The 23686-nt window shown below is 37.3% G+C and overlaps 2 protein-coding genes across 3 annotated transcripts; one reads left to right on the plus strand and one right to left on the minus strand.

Moving 5' to 3' along the window:
- Positions 1–652: 652 nt before the first annotated feature.
- Positions 653–12187, minus strand: LOC140225812 (uncharacterized). 2 transcript variants are annotated; one of them, XM_072305756.1, is made up of 8 exons: positions 11862–12186; positions 10192–10308; positions 9035–9145; positions 8235–8338; positions 6784–6897; positions 5126–5236; positions 3802–4398; positions 653–3192 (listed from the first exon to the last, which is right to left on the minus strand). In XM_072305756.1, the coding sequence occupies exons 1-8, from the start codon at positions 11890–11892 to the stop codon at positions 1786–1788; spliced, it is 2592 nt and encodes an 863-aa protein (XP_072161857.1). In that variant the 5' UTR covers positions 11893–12186; the 3' UTR covers positions 653–1785. The 2 variants fall into 2 exon arrangements, with proteins under 2 accessions (XP_072161857.1, XP_072161858.1); XM_072305757.1 differs by lacking the exon at positions 8235–8338 and having other exon boundaries at positions 6784–6857; positions 9043–9145; positions 11862–12187.
- A 150-nt stretch (positions 12188–12337) lies between these two features.
- Positions 12338–22243, plus strand: LOC109041419 (uncharacterized). Its single transcript, XM_072305768.1, has 8 exons — positions 12338–12460; positions 13842–13979; positions 15396–15626; positions 17968–18150; positions 18621–18689; positions 19385–20092; positions 21596–21691; positions 21832–22243. Exons 1-8 carry the CDS (start codon positions 12338–12340, stop codon positions 21937–21939), a joined length of 1656 nt encoding a protein of 551 aa, XP_072161869.1. The 3' UTR covers positions 21940–22243.
- The last annotated feature ends 1443 nt before the right edge of the window (positions 22244–23686 follow it).

Raw genomic sequence — 23686 nt, forward strand, 5'->3', positions numbered from 1 at the left:
GCTCATTATAGACATGTACGTAGATTGATTTTTTAATCAATGATTTTGATCATTATAAAAGAAAACTAAAAGGGGTATTAACAAACAAATTTACTCATTAAATTTTTAATGAATTTTAATTGATGGCACATATGGATTGCCTAAGTACAAAACCACACATCTCTGTTTGTGTTGCGTCAGACTTTCTGTTATTCTTAATTTTTTACTTGGAAAACTAGTCTACATAATTTTTTAAAACCACCCTGATTTTTCTTCTCTCTTTGCAGAATAATCTGTATAAATTTCAAGATATAACGTTGCCTTGTTTCTTTTCAAAAAAATAAAATAGGAGCCGAAATTTTGAACCATCATAATGAAGATATGAGGTTTGGCACTTAAGCCATAGATACACAACCTTTCAGATGACAATGCTCTTCACAAATATAACTCGGTAGAAAAAACTGTTTCTTAAATGCATGTCTACTCCTGACAAACTTTCCTACATTTTTTAGTATTTCCTTGAGTATTTTAGGGGGGGGGGGGTGTTGCAATTTTCTTCAGTTTTCACGACCTGTTAGGTCCCTCATATTCTTCAACAATGACTTGAAATGTAAGTACCAAGAATAAGAACAATACATTTTTGATGGTTGGAGGAAAAGTTAAACACAAGAAAAACAGGATAACAATCAACAAATTTATTGATCTTGAAATACAAACTCAAATATTTTGAGAATTTGTACTCAATTAAAGATCTGTGGAACATGATTTACATTTGTTTGAAAATAAATTAAATCACTTTGATGAAAAATTAAAGATTATAACAGTTATGCGCTTTTTCACTTCTGTCGCCAACTAGTAATCATAAAGTTTACATTTTATTTGAATTAAAACCACTTGATTCACTTCTCCTTTTTACAGAATAAGCAAGACCATGTTGATTTTAACAAGCTGACACTAAGCGGAAATGATGTCTAATTGTTAGTCTAAGTCTTAAAAGCACTGTTGCTGCCTGCTTTCTCTGATTGAGGACTATTGGTTCAAGTTAGAAATGTATTTTTATCAAGTTCATTGCTATTCATTTATCCATATCCATTTGCTAAAGAACCTTCTAATAGTAAAAATAAAAGGAGAAAAGGTGCGTGAACAATAATTTTGAAGTTTAAACTTTCACTTTTATGCGCACAATTCAAGTAAAAATCTCAAGTATCATGTAAAAAAAATCGATTTTAGCCGTATGCTGGCTCCAAATAAACATTACTTTCAATTAAATTGGAAAAGACGAATTCAGAAGTAAGAATTCAGGGATAGAAAACACAAAAACCAGGCGCAGGAATCCTCTACCATTTTCTCAAAATACAAAAAAACACAATTAACAAAAAGACACAAAGAAGAGTGAGTCTAAACCTCAAACACAAGCAATAAAACCTAAAATAATCGAAACCTTATCCTGTATTGCGTCAAAATAAAGTGTATTATCAAAAATTGAACTCAAACAAATATATTGTAGAGTGGGTAGGGGTGTAAATTATAAATAAAGAAACAAATAAATACAACAATGCTATAAGAATTGGTTAATACACTAAATAGTCATTTCATACTAGTTAACTCCATGTTGATAGGTTTGCACTGAAAGATACCTCTTAATTTTATAAAAATAACTGCAGAGCGATACAAAAAAGTTTCAAAATAATTTTTAGGTCTCAAAAGTATAAAGTTTGAACGATGCTTAGATGCATAGCTAACTAGAATCTACAATTGTAAGCTCTGATGAGAGAATAGTATAATTATACTGCCACTAGATGGTCTTCATGAAGAACCACTGTCAGTGGATTCAGAGTTACCAGCGCTTGATGCTTCTGTGACAAAAATCTTACTTAGCTGCTCACTATTCAGAGCGCTCAGCTGAATAGATGCTAAATTACGGCTCATACGAGTGCTCTTGTTGACAGGCATCACAACGATTTCGATTGTAGGAACGTTATCATTATCCGGAGATACTTCAGTCTCGTCAAAACATTTCGCTTTGGAAAAGGAGTCCTTATGCTGCTTGGGCTTTGAAGACTTGGCAGGTGGTGGGCCTTCAGACTCCTCATCTCCGTTATTCTCTCGGTTCGCAGCGCAAATTTGCCGATGTTTCATCAGGGCCGAAAAGCGTTTAAAATCTTTATCACAAATATCACAGACAGTGCGGTCATTCTTATAGTGTGTAAGAATGTGGTCTTTGAGTTTATCCTTTCGGTAGAACTCTTTATCACAGCCGAGCAAACCTCGAAAAGAGCATTTGTATTTCTTCACCCCTTCATGGAGAAGCAAGTGCCGGCTCAGCCGGTCTTTGCGTTTGAATTTCATCGGGCACCGTGGGCAAGGGTATGGCATGCTAGAAGAGTGGACGCTCATGTGCCTATCCAGGTACTGTGGCGTCTTGAATTTTTTCTTGCATGTTTCACACTCGTACTGGAAATCTTCCGCGTGGATGAGTAAATGCTTCCGTAGAAACCGTTCCGCAACAAACACGCGGTTGCAAAACTGACACAAATGTCGGTGTGTATCTCGTTGCATGTGCTGTTTCAGAAGCTCTGAAGACATGAACTTCCGTTTGCATTTTTTGCACCTGAAATTCTTACCTGGAGCCTGTCCTGGCGATATCTCATGGTAATACTGGTGAATACCAAAGTCGTCCAGAGACGTGAACACTTTGTGACAAATGTGGCAGTTGTACTTAGCATCTTCATCGTGGAATGACAAGTGCTCCAGAAACGCATCAAGATCAGGTGAAGTCCACTCGCACACATTTTGAATGCACTTGTAGACTTTGCGATCTGCATGTGAAACTCTGTGGACTTTAAGTTCTCGAAAAGTTAGGAACACCTCAGAACAGAATTGGCATCCGTAAGACTGGCTCATGGCATTTGGTTTGCGGGAATCGGTGAGAACTTCACTTTTGACTAGAGTTGTGATTGGCATCGGCCAGACTTTGTGCGATGCCATGTGTTTCTTGACGTGCGACTTTTGTACGAAGGCACGCCCGCAAACAATACATTGGAAAGGCCGTTCACCGGTGTGTGATCGAATGTGTTGCTCCAGATCAAAGTTTTTATTTAACACTTTGTTGCAGTAGGGGCATTTTAACTGTTTTTTTTCACAGACCTCACTTTTGGCACTATTTAAGTCTGAGCCGGCTCCTGATTTTTCAGGTACTACTTCAACAACCACCTATAATTTATGTAAAAAAGATTAGAATTAGAAAAGAATATCGATATTTCATGCGAAAGAATTGTGAACTTAAAACCAGACTTCCAACATGTTTAAAAATTCTGATGGTATTCTTCATGTTATTTATCAAAATTCCCTATGGACTTAATAGTTCTTTGGACCACGAATAACTAAATGGTTCATGAGAGGTAATTTTGAAACATAAAAGTGAACGGACCTCCATCCCCTTTTTTCCCTTTGATACCTTTTTCTCTTTTTTACCTCGAGTAGTTCTCATGGACTAATACCCCATTACAGCTCCACCTTTCAGCCCCTTATCAGCCCTTCCTTTTTCCTGTCTTGTGCCCCTCATGGGTATAGGAAGTATTTTTTCCCGTGTGACCTTAGTTTCAAGACCTTTAAGAGTAAGTCAATTGACCAAGAAATAAACATGGAGCCTTCAATCTGATGCTATCAAGATAAAATCAATTTGATTAATCATTAGCGAAAATTGCACACTGATCCAACTTTTCCAAGAATAATCCTTGCATAAACGAGTAGTGTGTGAAAGACTTACTTGCTCGTTTGCATTTCAATTTAAATAATTCATTGTATAAAATGATTTCATACCTGTTGCTTGGGACTTAGTTTTCCTTGCTCATGTTCTATGTATTGATGGACGTTCAGATTGTCCAATGAGGAGAAACTCTGTTTACAGACATGACAGCCGAACACCTCGTGTGATGTTACATGATTGAGGAACGTGTTCAGATCAGGTGAGGTCCATTCACAGTCTTTCTGGCTGCAGCAGTAAACTTTCTGGTCCAAGTGCTTCAAACGGTGCGACTTCAATTCAGAGGGACTGGCAAATGCCTCCGCACAAAACTGGCATCGATTCGCTTCAGCAGCTCCAGATAAGTCCCTTGGCCAGACTTTGTGCGACTTCATATGTTTGCGGAGAGTTGCTTTCTGCGTGAAGGTCCTTGTGCAAACAATGCATAGGTACGGGCGTGGACCGGTGTGAGACTGTACGTGAAAGTCTAGGTCAACTTTTGAGAGGAAGGGCTTGCTACAGAAAGGACAAAGCTGCTTTTTCCCCTCCAAGCTACTTGTGTCTGCACTAGTTTCCATTCCCGGAATGGAATTTAGTGTAGAGTTATCACCTTCTTGTATGACTTCAACGATTGAAACAGCCACCGTTCTTTCGCCTAAGGCATTTGTTTGGATCTGGGGAAGAAAATGTTAAAATTTTAGATTGATGAGACAAGAGAAACAGTTTGCATGAAAACCTAAAATTAAAAGAATGCGATTGTCTTCAGGAAAAAGGACGTAAGTGCCACAACTCAAAATTCACATAATGGTATCATTCAGAAATGTTTTACTAACGTTTTGGAAAAAACATTCACACATGTAGTTTTTAAATAAAAAAGAGGATAAAAGTTTACCCTCCTATGTTCAGAGTTTAAAAGTAACTCAATTCCCTTTATTGGCGTACAAAATGAACTGCACCACTTACAATTTGTTCTTTGGAATACTTCAGAGTTTTTTTTTTTTTTTTTTTTTTTAATTCTTTGATTTAATTTGACTGCAAATCCTCTCTTAAAAATTCTGCCACTGGAACTATGGCCTCCAATCCCAAAAATGTTCCTGTCTAATAAGAGTCATTGGGGCCTAAAATCAAGATGCTCGAGGATAGGTGAAGAGTCCATAAAATGGGACATGTATGGGATACGTAGCCTTCAGCCTACAAAGGAATTGAGATCATTTTAAACTTGAGTAACACTAAAGTGACTAATGCAAGTAATTGAAAATAAAAGAAAGTATCTAGTGTTCCCGTATCTTTCCTGTAATTAGCTATTCCACCGTTATACCTTATATTTGGTACCTTACCAGGATGGTAATATTTAACATTAAATGTAGTTTAAACTATTTGCAGAAAAGACTGTCAACTAACCGCAGATAGTAGCGGAGAACTGGATAGGAAGTTGCTATCTTCAGATGTAACAAAAATTTGATTTGTGGTAGACGGCTCGTTGAAAAGCACTTCTCCTTTATCACTCTCCATCTGAAAGGAAACAAATACACATATTGTAAAAAATAATTTGTATTTGTACTTACTTTTATTACCTCAAACTCAGTATCAGCAGGAGGCAAAACTGTATCTTTCCTGCAAAGATTCCATCATTGTTAAACAGCCTCTATTCAGAAGTATTCACATTTGTGTTTCTCTGTTGAGAAGAATCTGAACAAAAACTTTGGGCACTTCCGAACAGAGTGCACTCAGATATGTTTCCTGACCAATTCCTGTTGTAAGGATTGCACATGCAGAATCTAACCTAGTAATGAAAGAGTTCAGCGTGAAAAAAAAAACCTTGCCCCAAAATTTTAGTAACCACCTTCTAATGCTTGTTTCATTTTAAAGGGTCTGGATTTATTACCAACCAGATAAATTTTTGGTGAAAGCTTCTCCCAGTAAAGTTGCACAGTGCACACTCCACTGCAGTTACCACCTATTTAACAAACAGTACTATGCAACTCCTCAGAATGCTTCAACTCATGAATTATATGGACGTATTTCTGTCAAACAGAACAATGTGGAGGGGGAAAGATGGGGTGTGCTCGTTAGTGCTCGGGTCATAAGAATGAATGGGAAATATTGGCGCCCCAGTGACGAAACCACCGTCGCCGCGCTTCTCCCGCGGTCGACTAACTCATGAGCCCTGTCCACAACGCTCCAGATACATACCCACGGCTCATACCCTGAGCACATAGTTCCGTTTGACAGAACGTGGAATCCCACTTTTCCAATTCAGCAAACAGAACTGTGAGCCAACTAAGTACGGCACCCATGAGCCTTGGGCAAGTATCTAGAGTATTGTGGACTGGGCTCATGAGATAGTCGGCCTCGGGAGGAGCGCTGCAGCGGCATCGTCACTGGCGCCAATATTTCCCATTCATTCTTATGGCCCGAGCACTAACGAGCACACCTCATCTTTCCCCTCCACATAGTTCTATTTGACAGAAATACGTCCATATAAAAGGATGCATAGGGTTTTAGATAGCTTGTGGTATCTTTTGACGAAGCATTCACTCCCTACGACCTGACCCTCAATAAGTATAAGATTATGCTACCTAACATCCTTCAAATTTTCACATTGGGGGGGGGGGGGGATTTTTTCTTCCAGGATCTGTTCCTTCAAATGCTCAGATTTTTCTTGAGTCTATATCAATCCAAAGGGCTGCAAAACCGGGCAATTTTCAGATTCAGTACATTACCATGACTACTCCAAGAAAATTACAATTACATTCACCGAAACCAATTACTCTTGCAAAACTAGCCATTGATGCCCAGAAAAGGTAAAGGGCTGAGAAATGGTTGGGGAGTATGCTTTAAAAAGTCCTGAACTAAAAACATTGTTAAAAAACTTTGAGCTTCCTCATGAACTTTTACAATTACTTGTTTCATTCAACCAATTTAGATTCAGAATCCCAATTTTCAGCCCTCTGCTGTGATATAATTAGTGGTGTTTTAACAGAAATTCTTGAATTTTATGCAAATATTGTGATCCAGAATGAACGAATGGTCATGAGGTAGAAATTAAAATGAAAAACCTGGGTAGCAAAAATGTTTTCTGTCAAGGAATTCTCAGCTGGATTCATCTGAAGGCTTGTGATTTCTGAGTCACTGGAGGGGAAGAGGGAATGAGCCGGAACCGCTGTTAATACCTGAAATGGCCAAAATAATAATGAGATTACACACAACAGTCGATTTGACAAGACTTAAGGGCGACCTCCACTATCCTACTGAGAATCTTTCGGAGGATAATGGACAATTTCAGGAGCAAAAGAGGACCTGTATAGTAAGTTTTCCACTCAGACACTTCTGGATCCATGCTCTCAAAACTTCTTTTTTTTTACAAACTGCTCTCTTCAGTAACATGGAATTACCTATGTTCAACAATCCTTCTTCGGAGTGAGGATCTCAGAACTTTTGTGTTACAATATAACAAATGTGAATTATTTGCAGTTTTTTGGTCCCCATTATCAATGATCGTAAGCCAACAGACCTTAATTACTTTCAGGAAATACCTTCCATAGTAAATTTTTCCATTCTTTTAGTTCTGTGAGAGTTACTCTTCAGGACGTGGTTTGCTTTACTGACAATGCATCCCAATAACAAAAATACAAGAAAAAAATGAGACAAAGCAACTAAAGGATTGTAATAAACATGTAAATAAAATGATGAAAACATCCCTCAACTTAAGGGAAAACATGAATCCCTCTAACCATCTAGATATGGTACAAGGTCAGAGAGAACTGCTGATAAGTCCCACTTTTTTTTCCATCTAAAATGAGAGGTCATTTTCTGAAATCCTTCAATATATAACAAGAAAGTGACTAATTTGTGTCAAGCCACTGCCCACTATTTCGAAAAGTTTCACCAAAATTCCTCAATTTTGACAAAAAAAAGTGACATTAATCGAACGGAATTTTGCAATAAAGGACTGGCTGTTTTTGGGCATATCCTAGCTGAATTTCCTCAACTCTACGTTTTTATGCTCATCAAAGATTCATATTTTGCGGAATGCATCAGGATTTGGTCATTTCCAGTCTCTTTTTAGGTCTAACTGATCTAAACATGGGTATGAGGGCCGGTTTGGCAAAAAATTCTGATTTTCGGTATTCGAACATTAATAAGCATTTTCCGCCAAAATCGGCCTTCAGCCACATGTTCAGGTCAGTATTAGATCCAAAAGAGACCGAAAATTACCAAATCGTCATGCATTTCACAAAATATAGACCTTCAATGGGCAAAAAATTGTTGAGTTGAAGAAATTCAGGGTGGGCGCAAAAACAACCCTCATTGACACCCCTTCTTTCCAGGTGTAACAAGACCAATAATGATAAGTGTCTACGGAATATCGAACATCAGCAGTGCCTAACATGGGAGCAAAAAAGGATCAAGGAAAAAGTTTGTAGCCAGAAAGTGAACAACGTGTCCAACGGTGCCTTTAGATTTATAAGCCAACTATTTATTTGACTAAAGTACTATATTAACTTACATGAGAATTTAAATCATTTTGGTCGATGGAAAAAGACAGGATGTCAGTGTCACTTAGGATCACCGATTCTGCCAGACTGGTTTTATCATTTCCTCCTACCCCGCCTGAAAAATAAGGAAATTGACAAGATGAAAAGTGGATGGTGCAGTTCTTATTTTACATCACTCTCTCAAATTCTAGTTCAAATCTACATATAGTGTCCCAAAATGATAGAAACTGGTGTTATATATTGAAATCTGAGCTATCTTTTGAACCGATCTTGGTCCTATTTGGACGTATTTCTGCCAAACGGAACTATGTGCATTATAACGTGAGCTCTGTTACGCATGTATTCTAATGGGTCTCAGGGCTCATGTCTTAATGCACATAGTTCTGTTAGACAGAAGTACGTCCCTTTAAAAAGAAATTATTAAAAAATAAATTAAAAAAAGAGGATATCGACTGAGACTAAAATTGGCTAACTTGATCAAAAATGGCCAAGTTATAGCAGCTGAAATCAGGACATAAGGCAACCAACCGCCTACTGGTTATTTTTCGCAATTTATTCTCACTGAAATGTGCCAGTAAAACTTTAAAATACTTTCACTGACAAGTACCGCTTGGCAACATCTAACATCTAGTTATTAAAAGACGCAAGGCAAAACCTTAGTAATGTTGCAAAAAACTGAATGAGTTGGTTTGGTAGGAATGAATTGGTGAAGTTCCTGCCGCAGGTTTTGTTTTATTATGCGAGCAGGACTCATTTATCTTTTAAATGTTTCTTGGGTCATATTTTTTTTTTATTTTTTATTATTACGTACCAGATCCATGGAGCTTCTTATGGTTGATGAACTGAGCAAATGAGGTGAAAAGTTTTTGACACTTTCCACACTGGAAGACATCGCATTCATCCAATGATAAATCTGTACAAACTAGAGAGAAAATAAAAATCAGATGAAGAGAAATGGAGATCACACACCAAGAGATAGTTGACTTTCACATAGTCTTTGGAATAGATAACTCTCTCTTTGAATCGTTTGTTCAGCTATATTCATGGTTTTATTTAATAAATGATGCAAAAATTTACATATATTACAGACAAAGGCGTTCGGAACAAATTGTCATTTTATTGTAAAGCTGTGTCACAAGGTCCATCTTTTCCTCCAACTTTATTGAGATAAAAAGTTTAACTATGCGCTTGGTCTGGCACAAAGAAGAAAGGAATTTTTGATGTGTTATGACATTAATCTTCTCATCCCATTGAACAGCTGATGGAAAAATTGGGACAGACTTTTTACATCTGAGATTAGCACTCGCACGGGCCATGAATTCAGCATGTGTAAAGGAGTTTTCTTGTGGAGACATGGCACTGCTGATATGTCATAAATGCAGAGCCTTTTTTTCTGAAGCAGTTGATGCAGCTTCCCTCTCATCCTTTCCGGCCGGACTACAGCGAGGAAAGGGGAGCTCACCACAATCATAAACACTTCCACTGAACAATGTGAGTAAAAATGCTGAAAACTTCATTTCCAGCCATGCTTTCCTCAAATTTGGCAGACAGAAATTTTGATTTTAAAACCAAATTGTGCTCAGGAGGTCGTAAAGAACACCGTACAACAAATAATGGCAAAATGTATACATGCAGAATCTTTCTTTTACATACAATTTTTGTTCCAATTTTCCTCCTCATTCTATTACATAAAATATTTGATAGTGTGATTAAGCTGAACACATTCCGTCCATTTGGGTTCTCCCTTTGACAAAGGAAAGACAGAAAATACAGAATCGCAAAAGAAAAAAAAAATAGTAAAGAAACGTATCCATTGAGGTTTTTTTTTTTTTAAACCAATACGAGGCATTCCTCACTTTTGGAAGTGCAGGTTTGTTTAGAATTCCAGACCCAAAATTTAGGAGGCGATAAATGAAAAACAAAAAAATGTAAGTAATAAATAAGAAATACAATTTTGTAAAATCCTACCGATATTATTTGCATGACAGGGGTCAGTAACAGAATCTGAACCACTCCCCAGATGATCAGTAGAGCTCTGAGTGTCAAGAAGTGATTGCATTGACAAGCCTGCCTCGCTTTCAACACCTAAAAACCAGGTTAAGAATATTAATAAATAACCACTACAATGCTGAAATTGATGAAAACAAAACCTGCACTGCTATCCAATCAATTGCATAGAGAGCTTCTAGCTGTAAGGATGTGTTATTAAGGCTATGAATGGCTTCCTTTGGTAGGCAAACCATGCATAGAGTTTTTTTTTTTTTTTTTGACTTCAAATAGCCTTCAAAGGCTAATCCCATTCAGTCCCTACCTACCTTCCCTACTGACATTGCATCTTTAATTTTAATGCAGATTATTTTCCCCCAATTGTTATAAATGAGAGGAAATTCAATTACTTTGTGATAGGGTTGCCAATACGTAACGGATACTTCCAAAGTATCGATACTCAGCGATATTGATACCATGTGGTATCAATCCTCAGACCCCAATATCGATGATATCAATACTTAATCTAATTCGGCTAGGAGGAAGGCCTCTTTTTCATTTTTAACAACTTCTCTCTCTTCTGTTTAACCTTCACTATGCACTGTGACAAACAACGGAGTAATTAGGTTTCTTACGATGATTACTTTTGTTAAACATGATAAAAGCTCCGTTCGATAACAGTGGTTAAGGACTCATAGAGCTCGCGCATCGTATGTTGAGACAAACATCGATCCCCGATTAGCTCTGAATTTGCACCACTCAACAGGTTAATACATGCAGTCAGGTGGCACCACTGGTGAAGGTGACATAAACAATACTTTGACGTTTGTCTCAGCATACGATGCACGAGCTCTAATAGTTGACTAAGCATGTGAGTAAGGGCGGTTTTGAGAGAAGCATAAATCTGGCGGTACTACACAGCCGAAAGACAGACACACACTCCAAATTATGGCATGCGATGCTCGATACTGGTATCGATGCTTAGAATCGATACCAAGTATTAATACTTCCCAGAGTATTGACATCCCTATTTTGAGATAAAACCTAACCAAAAGGGCTTTTTTTTTTATCGCGGATCAGGGTGGATCGCAGTGGAACGCACTGGATCGGAATCCTGAGCGATCCGGACCGATCCAAGTGTTCCAAGTGATAAAAAAATCCAAACTTGGAATTTGGTTCGATTTGTTATTGTTTTGATTTTTTGGGGACGGCAACTTCCTCGCATTAGGTTAGGATCACAGTGGATCGCGAGCTCGCCCCACCTCGGAAGAGCGATCCAGGTTCCACCCGATCCCTAACGCTTGGATACGCTGAGGAACGATAAAAAATACCGATGTCATCGCGATCCACCGTTCCACTGCGATGCGCATAAAAAAAAAAGCCCTCAAAAGGTTGGAATAGTCTACATTAAGTTCATGTTAGGTGGATGTTCCTCTGGCAAGGTGACCAGAGAGAATGATATTTCAAATGGCACAAAGGTAGTAAGCTACAAAATAAAACATTTCTTAACCAAGTACATATTGAGGCATACATGAGGGATTGTCAATCGTTTCAGTGAAAAGATGCGGATGGTTTCTTTCTGGACCATTTGGCTCCAACGCTACTTGAATTTATCCTCCGTTATGCATTAGACAAGAAAGAGAAAAACTTACCACTAAGGTCACTAAAGAATATTGATGCCATTCTGCGTGGGATTTGGTTTGGAAGCTACACAAATTGGACAATATTATGATGAAATATTCACACCAACTTTATACTAGGATACATAGTCCCCTAGGGGCTCATCCTTGAAAAGACGAAAATCAGGCCATGTTGGAAAGAAAACTCAGCAATTTGTAACTAAGAGAAAAACGTAAAAATTTATCCAACACATGAATACAAGTTGAAACTAGTAGACCTCATTATCACGAATTCACGATTCACGATTTTATTACACGAAAATCCAAGATGCCCGAAAAATTCACTGCAGTTCAAGTTGTGAGGGTCCTACGCGAGATCGCAGCACCACTGTTGTTTTGTTTTGATTTTAGGTTAGTGAACTCTGAGTGAACTTGCGATGCGATGATGGGGAAGACCTATTGAATTTTCCGGTTTACTGGTAACTTTGCTGTAAGAAACTTTTCATAGAATGATTCCAAACCAATTTTACAATCAAGTCTCTAATTTTTTCCGCACGAAAGGAATAATTGTACCTAGTGATAATCAATGGATGCAAGGATGCATCGACTTCTACCTCTCAGAAAACCCAAACGTAAGTTTTTTCTCATAAATTTTGCACTCAATGTAAGTATCTGTCCTTCAGTAAGCTCTATAACATTTGTGGCCAGACCATATTGTGCAATAGAGTTGCACTGTTCTGGAGCGACAATGAAGTCAATCCTCGAACGATGCATTTCTGGCCTCCTGTTCGCAGGAAAGTGGGAGTCATGCAGCACATTTCAGCACCGCAGCTTATGGAAGAATCACAGGCTGCGAGTGGTCTTCAGGATTTAATAATTTAAATTGATAATTGGACGTATTTCTGTCAAACGGAACTAAGCGCCAATTTGAGTTCCTTTTGAGGAATTTAGAATGCCGGATAGCGCGTTCTGTCAAACGGACCTAAGCGCCATGGAAAAGCATTGCGAGTGTAGGACGGAATGAGCCCGACGCCCGGTTTCGCCGCCAATCCAAGCCCCCCTCTACCTTCCTCACCCTATGGCGCTTAGTTCCGTTTGACAGAAATACGTCCAATTATTTTTGAGAATTTTGCTGTATTACTTCGATCTAAGTGGTAAGAAATTAAAAATGTAAGAGACTCCCGGTTTTTATGAAATAAATTTTATTCCTGTATTTTCTGAGCAAAGGTCAGAGCTGAAATTCCACGCATGCGGGATTTGCCACTCGCAGTTCGCCAGTCTTAGGAGCACCTACTGAACATAATAGCTACGAAAAGTGACTTCAGCAGCGCTCCAGTACATAGCGACTCCATTGTAATCCATGGGCTAGACTTGGGACTCGTGCATTTCGATGACGGTGTTTCACAACGTTTGCTCCTGTTGTATATTCTTGCTGGGAAGTGAGCAAATAATAACAAATTGATACTTTTCATAAAACATTTTCAGAAGCAAAACATGGAAACCGTGAAGTAAATACATTGATTGGCTCTCTAAGAAACTTGAAGCATGACAAGACAGCTGCAATGTCACAAACTGATGTATATGGTTTCTAAGTTAGTGATTGACATGTTTCACTCTTGGAAAGAAATTGCTTATCATATCAGCTCCTTTTTTTTCTTGCGCTCAAAGAGCATTTTTTCTCTTTGACTGCCAAATCAATTGGTTGCCATAATTAAGAGCAGTTTTAAATGATCTTGATTTGGTCAGTATACTTCAGCCAAAGTAACAGGGATTACAATATGTTACATAGAATCATGAGAAAATTGTAAATTTACTGTGCCCCAATATTGTTGGAATATTGTTCAAAAAAAAATTGCAATTAAATTGTAATTTTATTTCAATTTTTCATTGGCTTTTAGCTGGTCAAGAATTGTGATGGAATCGCTAAACCTTTTATTGGTTTTTTGTTAAGTTTTTGTAAAACTTATGGTTTTTGGTAAAGCCAGTTTTCTAACATTTATCTTGTTTCTCTAGAGCAATCTAAATGAAGGGCAAGCGTTTGTTTTTGACCAGTGGCTTTTGGCAGACTTGTGTGACGTAGGTGTGCCATGTCTACCTCCCAATTTATCTACCAGGCATTCTTCAGTCCTCCAAGGCTGCCTCACTCTCCAGGTAAACCACTTACTTAAAGATCCATCATCAAGATTGTAGGGAACCATGCCACTGCGATACCCTCTGTTGTCCTGTAGAGGCAATAGAATATAGTAGGGACATGGCCATTCAGTAGTAGTATCTGTGCACTGTTTAACTTTGTTGTGTTTAAATCGTGGATTACTTGTAGCATGCAAGACTGCAAGTGTTGCCTATGAGTGGGAGATTGAAACAACAAAGTCCAACTTGGTGGGAGCATAGCCATGCTTAGAAATGCAACGCTTGGTAGCGTTTGCCACAGCTATTAATATGGCCCACCATTGCTCATCAGGTGGTCCCTTAGCCTTGCATTATGATGGGATTGGTGAATGGTACAGGAGGAGAAGCACGTTCTCAAAAGAACGCCTCCAGTTCTCCTGTTGATCTCTCCTGTTCTCCATGAGAGACGCTTGGCCCATAATGGGTGTAAGTGTGCCACCTCTACTAATTCTAATAGCACAAAATGTTTGTGTCACATTTGTATTCTAGAAACTGATTGGATTCATTGCCACAAATGCATTTAAGAGTTGAATATGCATTTCTTCATTATGTATTTCCAATTTGTTGGTCAATCATCGATATTTGCCAATATACCAGTTCTCATTTTTCAACAGAAAAGTTGAGATTTATTCAAGTAAAGTATTTAGCAGTTTTATTGTCATTTTATCCCGTTAAAATTGTTAAAGAAAGATTAGAAAGTTTTCTCTTGATTTTTCCCAAGTATAAATTTCATCTTTTTTTAAACTTTTTTTAGCAATAATATTGCTAAAAAATTTTGTGGATAAAGTTTCGAATTTATAGAAATAGGGGTATATATATAGTATAGGGGTATATGTATAGTATAGGGGTAAATATAGGGTGCAATAAATTTGTCGTCTTCTGCACAAAAGAACGTATCTTGTCTGCGTGGTCTCGGAATTTTTACGAATATTTCATTTTTTCATGGAAGAACTGGCGCACAAATTAGGCTGAAAATTTCAGAGTCTATTCTCACAAAGTGGGAAAAATCCCTAAAAATTTCAGGAAAATTCATCTGACAGCTTTCCTGCTATAGTATAAAATGTAGGTAAAAATTACTGAAACAGCGCAATCAAGATATATGTTCCTTCGTTAGGAAACACAATAAATTGTTGTCGATAAAATCACAAAATCTGTGGATTGAATTGCAACTTATTACAACTTTGTCCTCTTGTTAGGTCCTGAAGAATGTTAGGGTAAAAATTAAGAATGATTTTGTCCTCTAAAACACCCTTTTATTTAATCTCAACATTTATCTCACACTTATCAATTTGAATCTCTTCATGTTTCCTTTTTATTAATTTTAGCAGCTTTCTGTATTTTGATTGAGATTTCATTACTGTCATGACTTTTTCATTGTTTATCATCAAAAAATTTCAGGTGAATGAAGTTATGAATGTGGGTCAGCCAGCCTATGCGCAGCTTCAAAAAGTGAGGAAGCTAGCTACAGAAAACGCCGAAGTAAATGACAATAAACCAACAACCCAAGCATGGGAGCCAAAAGGTGGCAGGATGCTACGTTTAATCATGACGGATGGTGTGCAGAAAGTGTTTGGGATGGAGTACAAGCCAATTCCAGCCCTGCAAGAGCCATTCATTCCTGGTTTCAAGGTAAAATAGTACCTTGTATGTCCCAATTTGAGGATTAAATGGTGTCAAGCAGTATATTAAAGTGGAATTTTTTTAATTACTCTAACACTAGTGACTACATCTGCATTTCTTCAAAAACCAGAACTCTAGACCTCAGATTATCCGACTTCAATTATCCAAAATAATTTTTAGGAGGACTGATCATTATTTTAACCCATTTTTTGTGTTTTTTCACTGCGGCAGAGTAATAACTATTGTTATGACTCTCTCCTATTCCGAACTTGTTTGCTTTCCCATTATGTATTTGTATTTTACCACTTGCGCACGTATTTAATCGTATATTTTACTTTTAATTATCGAATACAGCATTTTGTTCTGAATTTGTGTTTGCTTTATCCCATTTTATGAATTCATTGTGTCAGATTAAGCTAGTCATTGTGACCTCTGCATTATCAGAACTTTCTGTTAGCCGAACTGACCGACTGCCACATTAGTTTGGATAATCTGAGGTTTAGTGTATTTAAATTTTAAAAAATTCCGAATTGATACCAGGATATTGTAGGGAGGAGTGATAATCATCCCAAATATTAATAATTCTCAGGATGTAGAAATGTTTAATCGGTATTTTCCTAGCAGAGTGCTTCTGAGCAGTATTAAGGTACCAATTTTTTTTTTTTGCTCATATTTTTCAGCCCTGAAACCAAAGTAGACCATAAAAATTTGTGTTAAATCGTGGAGAGAAAAAAAAACATAATAGAAGAAATTAGATTCTGTAGTATGCCAAAGTGTGCTGATGATACCAAGGATGAGATGGAGATTGGATCAAATCAGTGTTCTTGATTAGTCAATTAAGAATCGCCACCTGCTGGCCTAAGTATCACCATGTTTGGCACTACGTTACCAAATTTATCAAACTTGTCTAATTTTTTACGAGAAAACTGATGAAAAGAATAACTCAAAAATTTTCCCTAACACTTCTTTTGTCGTCAAAATTAATTCCTGACATTTTTATGGGAGTATGTGCAAAAGTTTTAAAGGAAAAATTAACAATATTAAAATGTCTGCCAACGTAGTGTCTGAGTATAAAAGACGCTCAGGATACTTTGGCTGGAAGGTGACAAAATATGGAAGGTATTCTCTATCAAATATAAGAAGAATGGGAACGAATTCAACATAAGTGTAAATATTTTTCTCTTCAGATCCTGATAAGAGGACCTATCGAATGCCGAAAAGGAGTATTTCTCCTAGAGGAAAGACATCTAACTGTCTTCGGTGGAGAAGTTGATGATCTAGTCATACAAAATTCTTTGGAGAATCTTCTTCTAAAATCCTTGTGAGTTTTACACCGATCATCTCTTTTTAGAATATTTTATAGTCCTGTTGATACTCATCCTAGAAAAACTTTGAAGGCCTTGCTTCCACACCAAAAAGCTTTTTCTCATAGTATCTTCTTCACTTACCGCACAGTTTTTTGTGTCTCCTGGACATGCTCATTTTTCGGAGTTGACGCGTTTTTGTTCCCACTAATTCAAATCCAGTTTTGTCATAAATTCTCAAACTTTCAGGGCCGAAATATCCATAGAGCACCCCTCTAAGTGGCAATAACAATAGCTTAGTTTCAGGTGTTGTAGTTCTAAGGCCTCTCTTCCCCTAGAGTGATTTACATATAGTCAAAATGTTAGGGCTAAGTCCATGCTCAACGTTTTCCATAAAAGAGGAATTAAAAAGATAGTGTATTTCCTTTAGGAAGTGCGCACATATAAAGTATTTTAAAGCTATTAAGTACTTATTTTGTTTGTGGTCTTGTTGTGGCTTGTTTATGGACTCTTTCCCCACTCACGATTAGTATTTTAGGTTTAAATTATTACCAGGGTGTCTACCGGTCCTCAAAGTTCCCGACTCTCGAAAGGTGTCCCCTATCTCCCTGAATGTCCCCGATTTTCATGTTCAGGTCCCCAAAAACTGACCAGAATCGTCCACCGTAAATTTCAAATTAACGGGCGGCAGAAATTCGAACCCTCGCTGGCGTCTTTCGGCAGGAACGGTCCGAAACTTTGGGAGCTCGGTGTCAAGTTTATCTATATTTTATTTTATGTCGCTTTCTCTCGTGGCTTTTCTCTCGTCTATTAAGGTAAAAATGTCCCCAATTTTCATGAAAAAAGTTCCCAAATGTCCCGGATTCTGGTTTTTTCCAGCTGGTAGACACCCTGATTACATTTTTGCTTGTTCTTCTCATGTTTTAGTTTTAATCCAAAATCAACAGAAGTTTTTTTAACTGTTCCAGAAATTTAGAAACAGTCCAAAATCCAGTGAATTTCACTGCTCAGACTCAAATGCAAAGGGCTCCTAACAATGACCAAAGCCAACATGTAGCTCCATCACAAATTGTGCTCCTGCTAGAAATCAAAATGAGCCGTTCAACAACCAACCGCCAAATCTTCCACTCCATCGAAATCCACCTGTAGCTACCTCAACATCAAATCCTCCAGTCAACAGAAATAATCAAATGAGACAGCACAATAATTCACCACAAAATGATCAAATTGTAAGCACAGAGTAGTCTTTTTCTCCCTTAAAATTTACGAGTGTACATTTATATTGGTCGTGAAAATGAGGAATTTCAGTTAGGATTTTGCAGGATACTGAGCAGGGCTCACTGGCTGTGAGAGACCCACTGATGAGATCAGCAAATACCTAAATCGGCACAGATCTCTTGGCATGGCCCCGGCTCAATATTCCAATACCTCTGTCTGAGCTGAGCACTTTTTCCCTCAGTCTTACACTGAAACTCATTAGAGTTAACTTTGTGACTCTAATTTTAATTTTTAGATTTTTTTTGGCTTTGATTTTCCTGCAAATTAGTGTAGATCTAGCACTATTCTACCATTTTTGTTACTTGTAATGGATAAATCAAAGCTCGGAGAAAACATGATATACTAACTAAGTCACTGAAGCCTATCGACCTTCATTATCAAAGCCCCTTATAATGGATAATAGTTTCTTGGTAATTTTCAGAATCCTGATTTCTTCGAAGGATTTTTGGATGATGAAGATGATGACCTACTAGCCATGCACCTGGATCAGGTAATATTTTCTGTTTTCATGTCAGCTTTCCTTTTTTTCAAAAAAATTTCCTTACAGTTTGTTACAATAAGGAGTACTTCTACTGTATTAAAAAAATAATAAAAAAATACTCAGCTTGTTAGAATTTAATCAATCCTTCAGAGCTCAGGAAATCATATTTTAAAAAAAAAAAAACTCTGGATAACAATTAATCAATCAAGTGTGGATTCTAAAAATCTTTAGCGATTCCTAGCCAAGGAGTACTTCTGCATGGTCCTCTCCTTTTTTTCCCTTTTTTTTTGAAACCAAAACCTAATGTAAAAAAAAATCTATTGTCATTAAAAATATGTTTCAAATCTTAAACGTTCCCTACTTAGTTATTTTGCACAGTCTATTCTCCAAACAGAGGCCTCAGAATATTTTATTTTCAAATTATCAGAGTAAGTTCAAATCTGTTCAATCATCTTCTCTGTAGGGTATTGTGCAGCCGAAGTTCTAGGTATGTGATAAATTCAGATTTGAATTTTTGATTTTCCTGTATTTTATTTTCTTAAGTCAAAGCTTTTTGACACAGGACATCATCTTTAGGACAGATAGGGAGAACAATATTGCTAACAATTATTTCGTTGAATGACAAATCACTTTAGGCATTGCTACCATCTTTTCTGCTGTATTTAAGGTAAAAAACAGTCAGCTCATCTTCTATTTGATTACAGGTAGCTGCTGAAGAAAATAATGCGATGAACACCTCGCAACACTTAAACTCAGACGAAGACGAAGAGCTATTGCTTGTCTCCGAGAATCTTCTCAACCGAAACGCCGCAAGCCCAGTCCGTGAGAATGCCTCTCGCGATGATCATTCTCATAATTACTCATACCTTCACCTTGCAGGACCATCCTCTAGTCGTTATAATTTAACCAACCAAGAAGACAACTTTTCAAGATCTAGTCAAGACAGTGGGATTTTGTCAAGAACCTCTCAAACACTGAAGTCGACTATTCCTGTCGCTAAAATCAAGCCTAACCCAATTCCAGAAATGTCCACGAATGCATGTCCAGGGCCTTCAGCTCAAGGCAGTAGGGAAGTGCCGAGGGTTATCGGTACATCTTGTACTCCTCGACTACCGGATCTCCCATTTCTCAAACGTACTGCCTTGTCACCTCTAAAAGACAGTCAAGAAAACCACCCGATAGATAAAAGGATGAGGAGTTCATCCATAGATTCAGGTATAAACAATGCAAACACCCATCTTAACCTAGCAGCATCGTTTTTTGAGCTGTTTCAAGACTTATCTGTCCCAAAGTTTGTTGAAGCAAAAGTGGCATCTTTGGTGTCTAAACTCAGGATCAAGGATCGTAAGTGGATGCTGACAGTGAATATCAGTGATGGGCAAGAGACAATAGAAGCTGACTTCTCTCCAGAGGTAGGAAATATTTCATTTGTTGTTATCCTCAATCACGGGTTATAGACAGGGAAAAATTAAATTAATTGTCATTATTATGAGATCAGTCAAAGTTGTTGCCATGTTGTTGATGACATATTTCATTCTTTATTTTCAGGCTGCCAAGGAAGACACATAGTTGTATGAATTGCTGAATTTTTGCTCATCACCCCTAAAGTGTGCGACGGTATGTGTTAATGTATCAGTGACTGCACACAGGAATAGGGGTTGTAATGCATAAAGGCTCAAAATTAAATTTTTGATTCTAGAGCATGTCAGGGTATTCTGCAACAATTTTCGGACACAATCGCCCAAAAATGTCAAACCAAACCGATGTTATAGCGGTTTGAAGTTTGCAGTTCAATGAAGGCCATTTCGAGAAGAAGCCATTTAAGTAAAAACCTGCCGTCTGCTGTGTCCAGGGAATGGAATAATTGGATTATAATGCAATTTCATGCCCGCTTTTGGCACAAGCTTGAAGTGGAGCCCCTGCAACTTTTTTCTCAGAACACAGAGAGAGTTTCCCATCCAAACCTAAAAATCCAGTTTTTTTACTCAACCTAATGAAAATCGCTCTACCTAAAATTTTGCTGACATTTTTAAATTTTTTTCTTCATTCTTTTCCCTTGGGAGGTCACATTATTTCACTAAAAAGTTTCCAGGAAGCTGCCCTTTCTTTCTGTTGGGGAGCTGCAACCCATATGCCTCTCTCTCAAGCCCATTCTCAGTCTTGAGAGAAAATCTTTCTCCATGAAGAAAGGAGTCAGAGCGGTAGAAGCTGAATTGCATTGTTGTGTTGCCACTTGACTATTTACTTACTCAGGAAAAGTTGACAATTTTCTTTTGAATATTTTCTTGAATTTTTTTAGTTATTTGATACTGGAAAAAATTCTCAAGTTTGAAAAGTTTCACAGCTCCCTTAAGTCATAGAAGCCATGTTTTTTGTCTCACGGTAACTGAATTGAGATTGTGTTAGAACTTGCGTCACATAAATTGGCAGTTGTTTACTTTCCATTTGCAAGTGACTGTGCTACCATCGTCCAATAGCAATCAAGGACTAACCAAGTGCGATGCCTACGCCATGCTGCTGTTGTGTGCAGATACTGGAAACTAATATCTTTCCCTGAATAATATTTCTAAATTTGTCCGCTGCGAGTGACAGTTAGGAGTAAATGCCCAGTAACTAATTTGACGCGAATTCTACATTACTTCCAAATGAGTTTAGGAAAATATAATTTTTTTGACTAGTGATTAGACATATTCTTTTTTGGACTAAAATCACCCAAATAAACTGATGTCTTCAAAAACTTTTCGCTTTCAAGTTCACTCAGACTTTAATGTTAACTTAACCTCTCATCTTTCAGAAGGAAAAGCAAGGGGAAACAATGTCTCTGACTTTTTGACCCTTCAAACTTTATTTCTCCGGTTTTGTCTTAACAATTGACTCTCGTATCTTTAATTTCCTCAATTTTTTCTGTTCATTAGGTTCTGGAAAAATTGGTCGGTGAATCAGCTGACGATATTACAGACAAGAGGGATGAGATCGAAAGAAATCCTACTCTTAAGATGCAAATTCGTGATGTAAGTCGATCTTGATTTTAATATTTTTGTTAGCTCCTAATTTTCTCATTTTTAAAAAAAAAATGAAATTAAAATGTATGTCTGAATTTTTATTTGTCATTTTATTTTAAAGTAATGGGTGTTCTTTGCTCTTTTTTCAGGTGATAGCAGCAGGCAAGGCAAAGATTGGATCTTTAGAAGCCAAAATGAAAGTTGAGGTACCAAATTTGAACGCCATTCCAGTAATCACAGAAGTAATTGAAGAATAGAAAAGTGTGAGCCTCGTTTTATTTTTAACTTCAATTCATTCCCCTACTTCATCTGTACATTTTTTTCCAAAGTCTGTTAGAGCACTACAAAATGAAGCTTCTGTATGGACGGTTCTACATCTATGTAAAACCAAGTTATCTAGCACAACTTCTCAATAAGTACATTAAAGTTTATCCCAAAACTGCTCTCTTAAGGTGTGCCATCATCAAAATTGTTTGATATATAACTAGGAACACATTCATTATTTTTATTCCTATCGACTGTTTAGATAAGTATTCAAATTTTACATCATTTAGGCAGTTTTTATAATTAGTTTTTCATAATTTTTTTTTAAGACGGGAGAATAACCCATCCTCTTTGAGCTCCAGAAAAGATTAGCTAAGGATGTTTTGCTTGTTTAGAAGTTTCTTTACTAATCAATCAGAATGATTTTAGATATTTTTGGTGTAAATCAATCACTGAAGACTTTTTTTTGGTGAAAGATGAGGAATTGAAGTGATCAAAAGAATCTGAGTTTTAAAGCACATTTTAGAATGAGAATGGGCCTGTCACAAACTTTTGCTAGAGCAAAAATAAGAGTTGCTACTCTTAGAAAGTGTCTCAAAAATCACGATGAGCGCATCAGCAAACTCTGAAATGCACTCCTTACCTCACAATTTGCGCAAGAAATTTGCGTTTTTTCGAGCTTCCTGCTTCCAAAACAATACCACGGCACAGGTGAACATTTCGTTAGAGGAGTCATTCCATCCAACCCCTGCTCTTAAGGATACAACGCAATACCCAACATAGCCGACGCCAATCCGCCAAAACATATGTAACAGGATGATAATTCTAACCACCTGATAACAATCTGCGTGTTTACATTCACATTTTTCTCGCGTTGTTAGATATCCGCCTTGATAGACCTTGTGCTCTCCTCAACTTGCGCGCGGAAGCATCGGCTATGTTGAGCAGGGATTGAATGGAACGACTCCTCTATCGAAATGTTCACCTGTGCTGTAGTATCCTTTTTGAAGCTGCCCAACCAGCAACAACTGACGTTTTCCAGGAGAAAATTTTCGGATAAACTGGGGCATAACTGATGGGATAACATGAGAGTATCACTGGGGAAACTGATGTATTCCACTTTGTTATAGGACGGATTTTGGGGGGAAAACACATGCATTGACTTGGTTTAACCCCCGTTTTTCTCCTGTATAACAGACGGAAAACAGGAGTTAAACTTGTTTTTAACTGGGGGGTGATGTTTAACCCTAGTTTTTCTGCTGCATATCAGAAGGCAAACGAAAGTTAAACCTGTGTTATTCTGAGGTTTTCCCCCGGGATTTTTTTTTTTTTTTCTGGGAAAATTTTGGGTTGTTGAAAGCAAAAATCCAGCTTGATTCATTCCAACGTTTCCACATTGCACTTTGATTTTAGCCCTTTTTTCGCAGCATTGACATGCACTTTGATTCATTTTTTAGTTGTTTTAACAATTTTTGAGATTTACAATTTAAAAAAAAAATCTCAAAAATTGTAAAAACGATAGAAAAATTAATCAAAGTGCAGTGCATGTCAGTGCTCCTAAAAAGGGTTAAAATCAAAATAGGATGTGGAAACGTTGGAATGAATTAATCTGGATTTTTGCTTTCGAGACCCCAAAATTTTCCCAGCAAAAAAAAACAGACAAAAAAGTGCAAGGGTTGAATTGATGCGAGTATGATAAAATATTTGAAAAATGGTACTTTGAAATGTTACACAAAGAAA

The sequence above is a fragment of the Bemisia tabaci genome, unplaced genomic scaffold (assembly GCF_918797505.1).
Source record: "Bemisia tabaci unplaced genomic scaffold, PGI_BMITA_v3".
Classification (NCBI taxonomy): Eukaryota; Metazoa; Arthropoda; class Insecta; order Hemiptera; family Aleyrodidae; genus Bemisia; species Bemisia tabaci.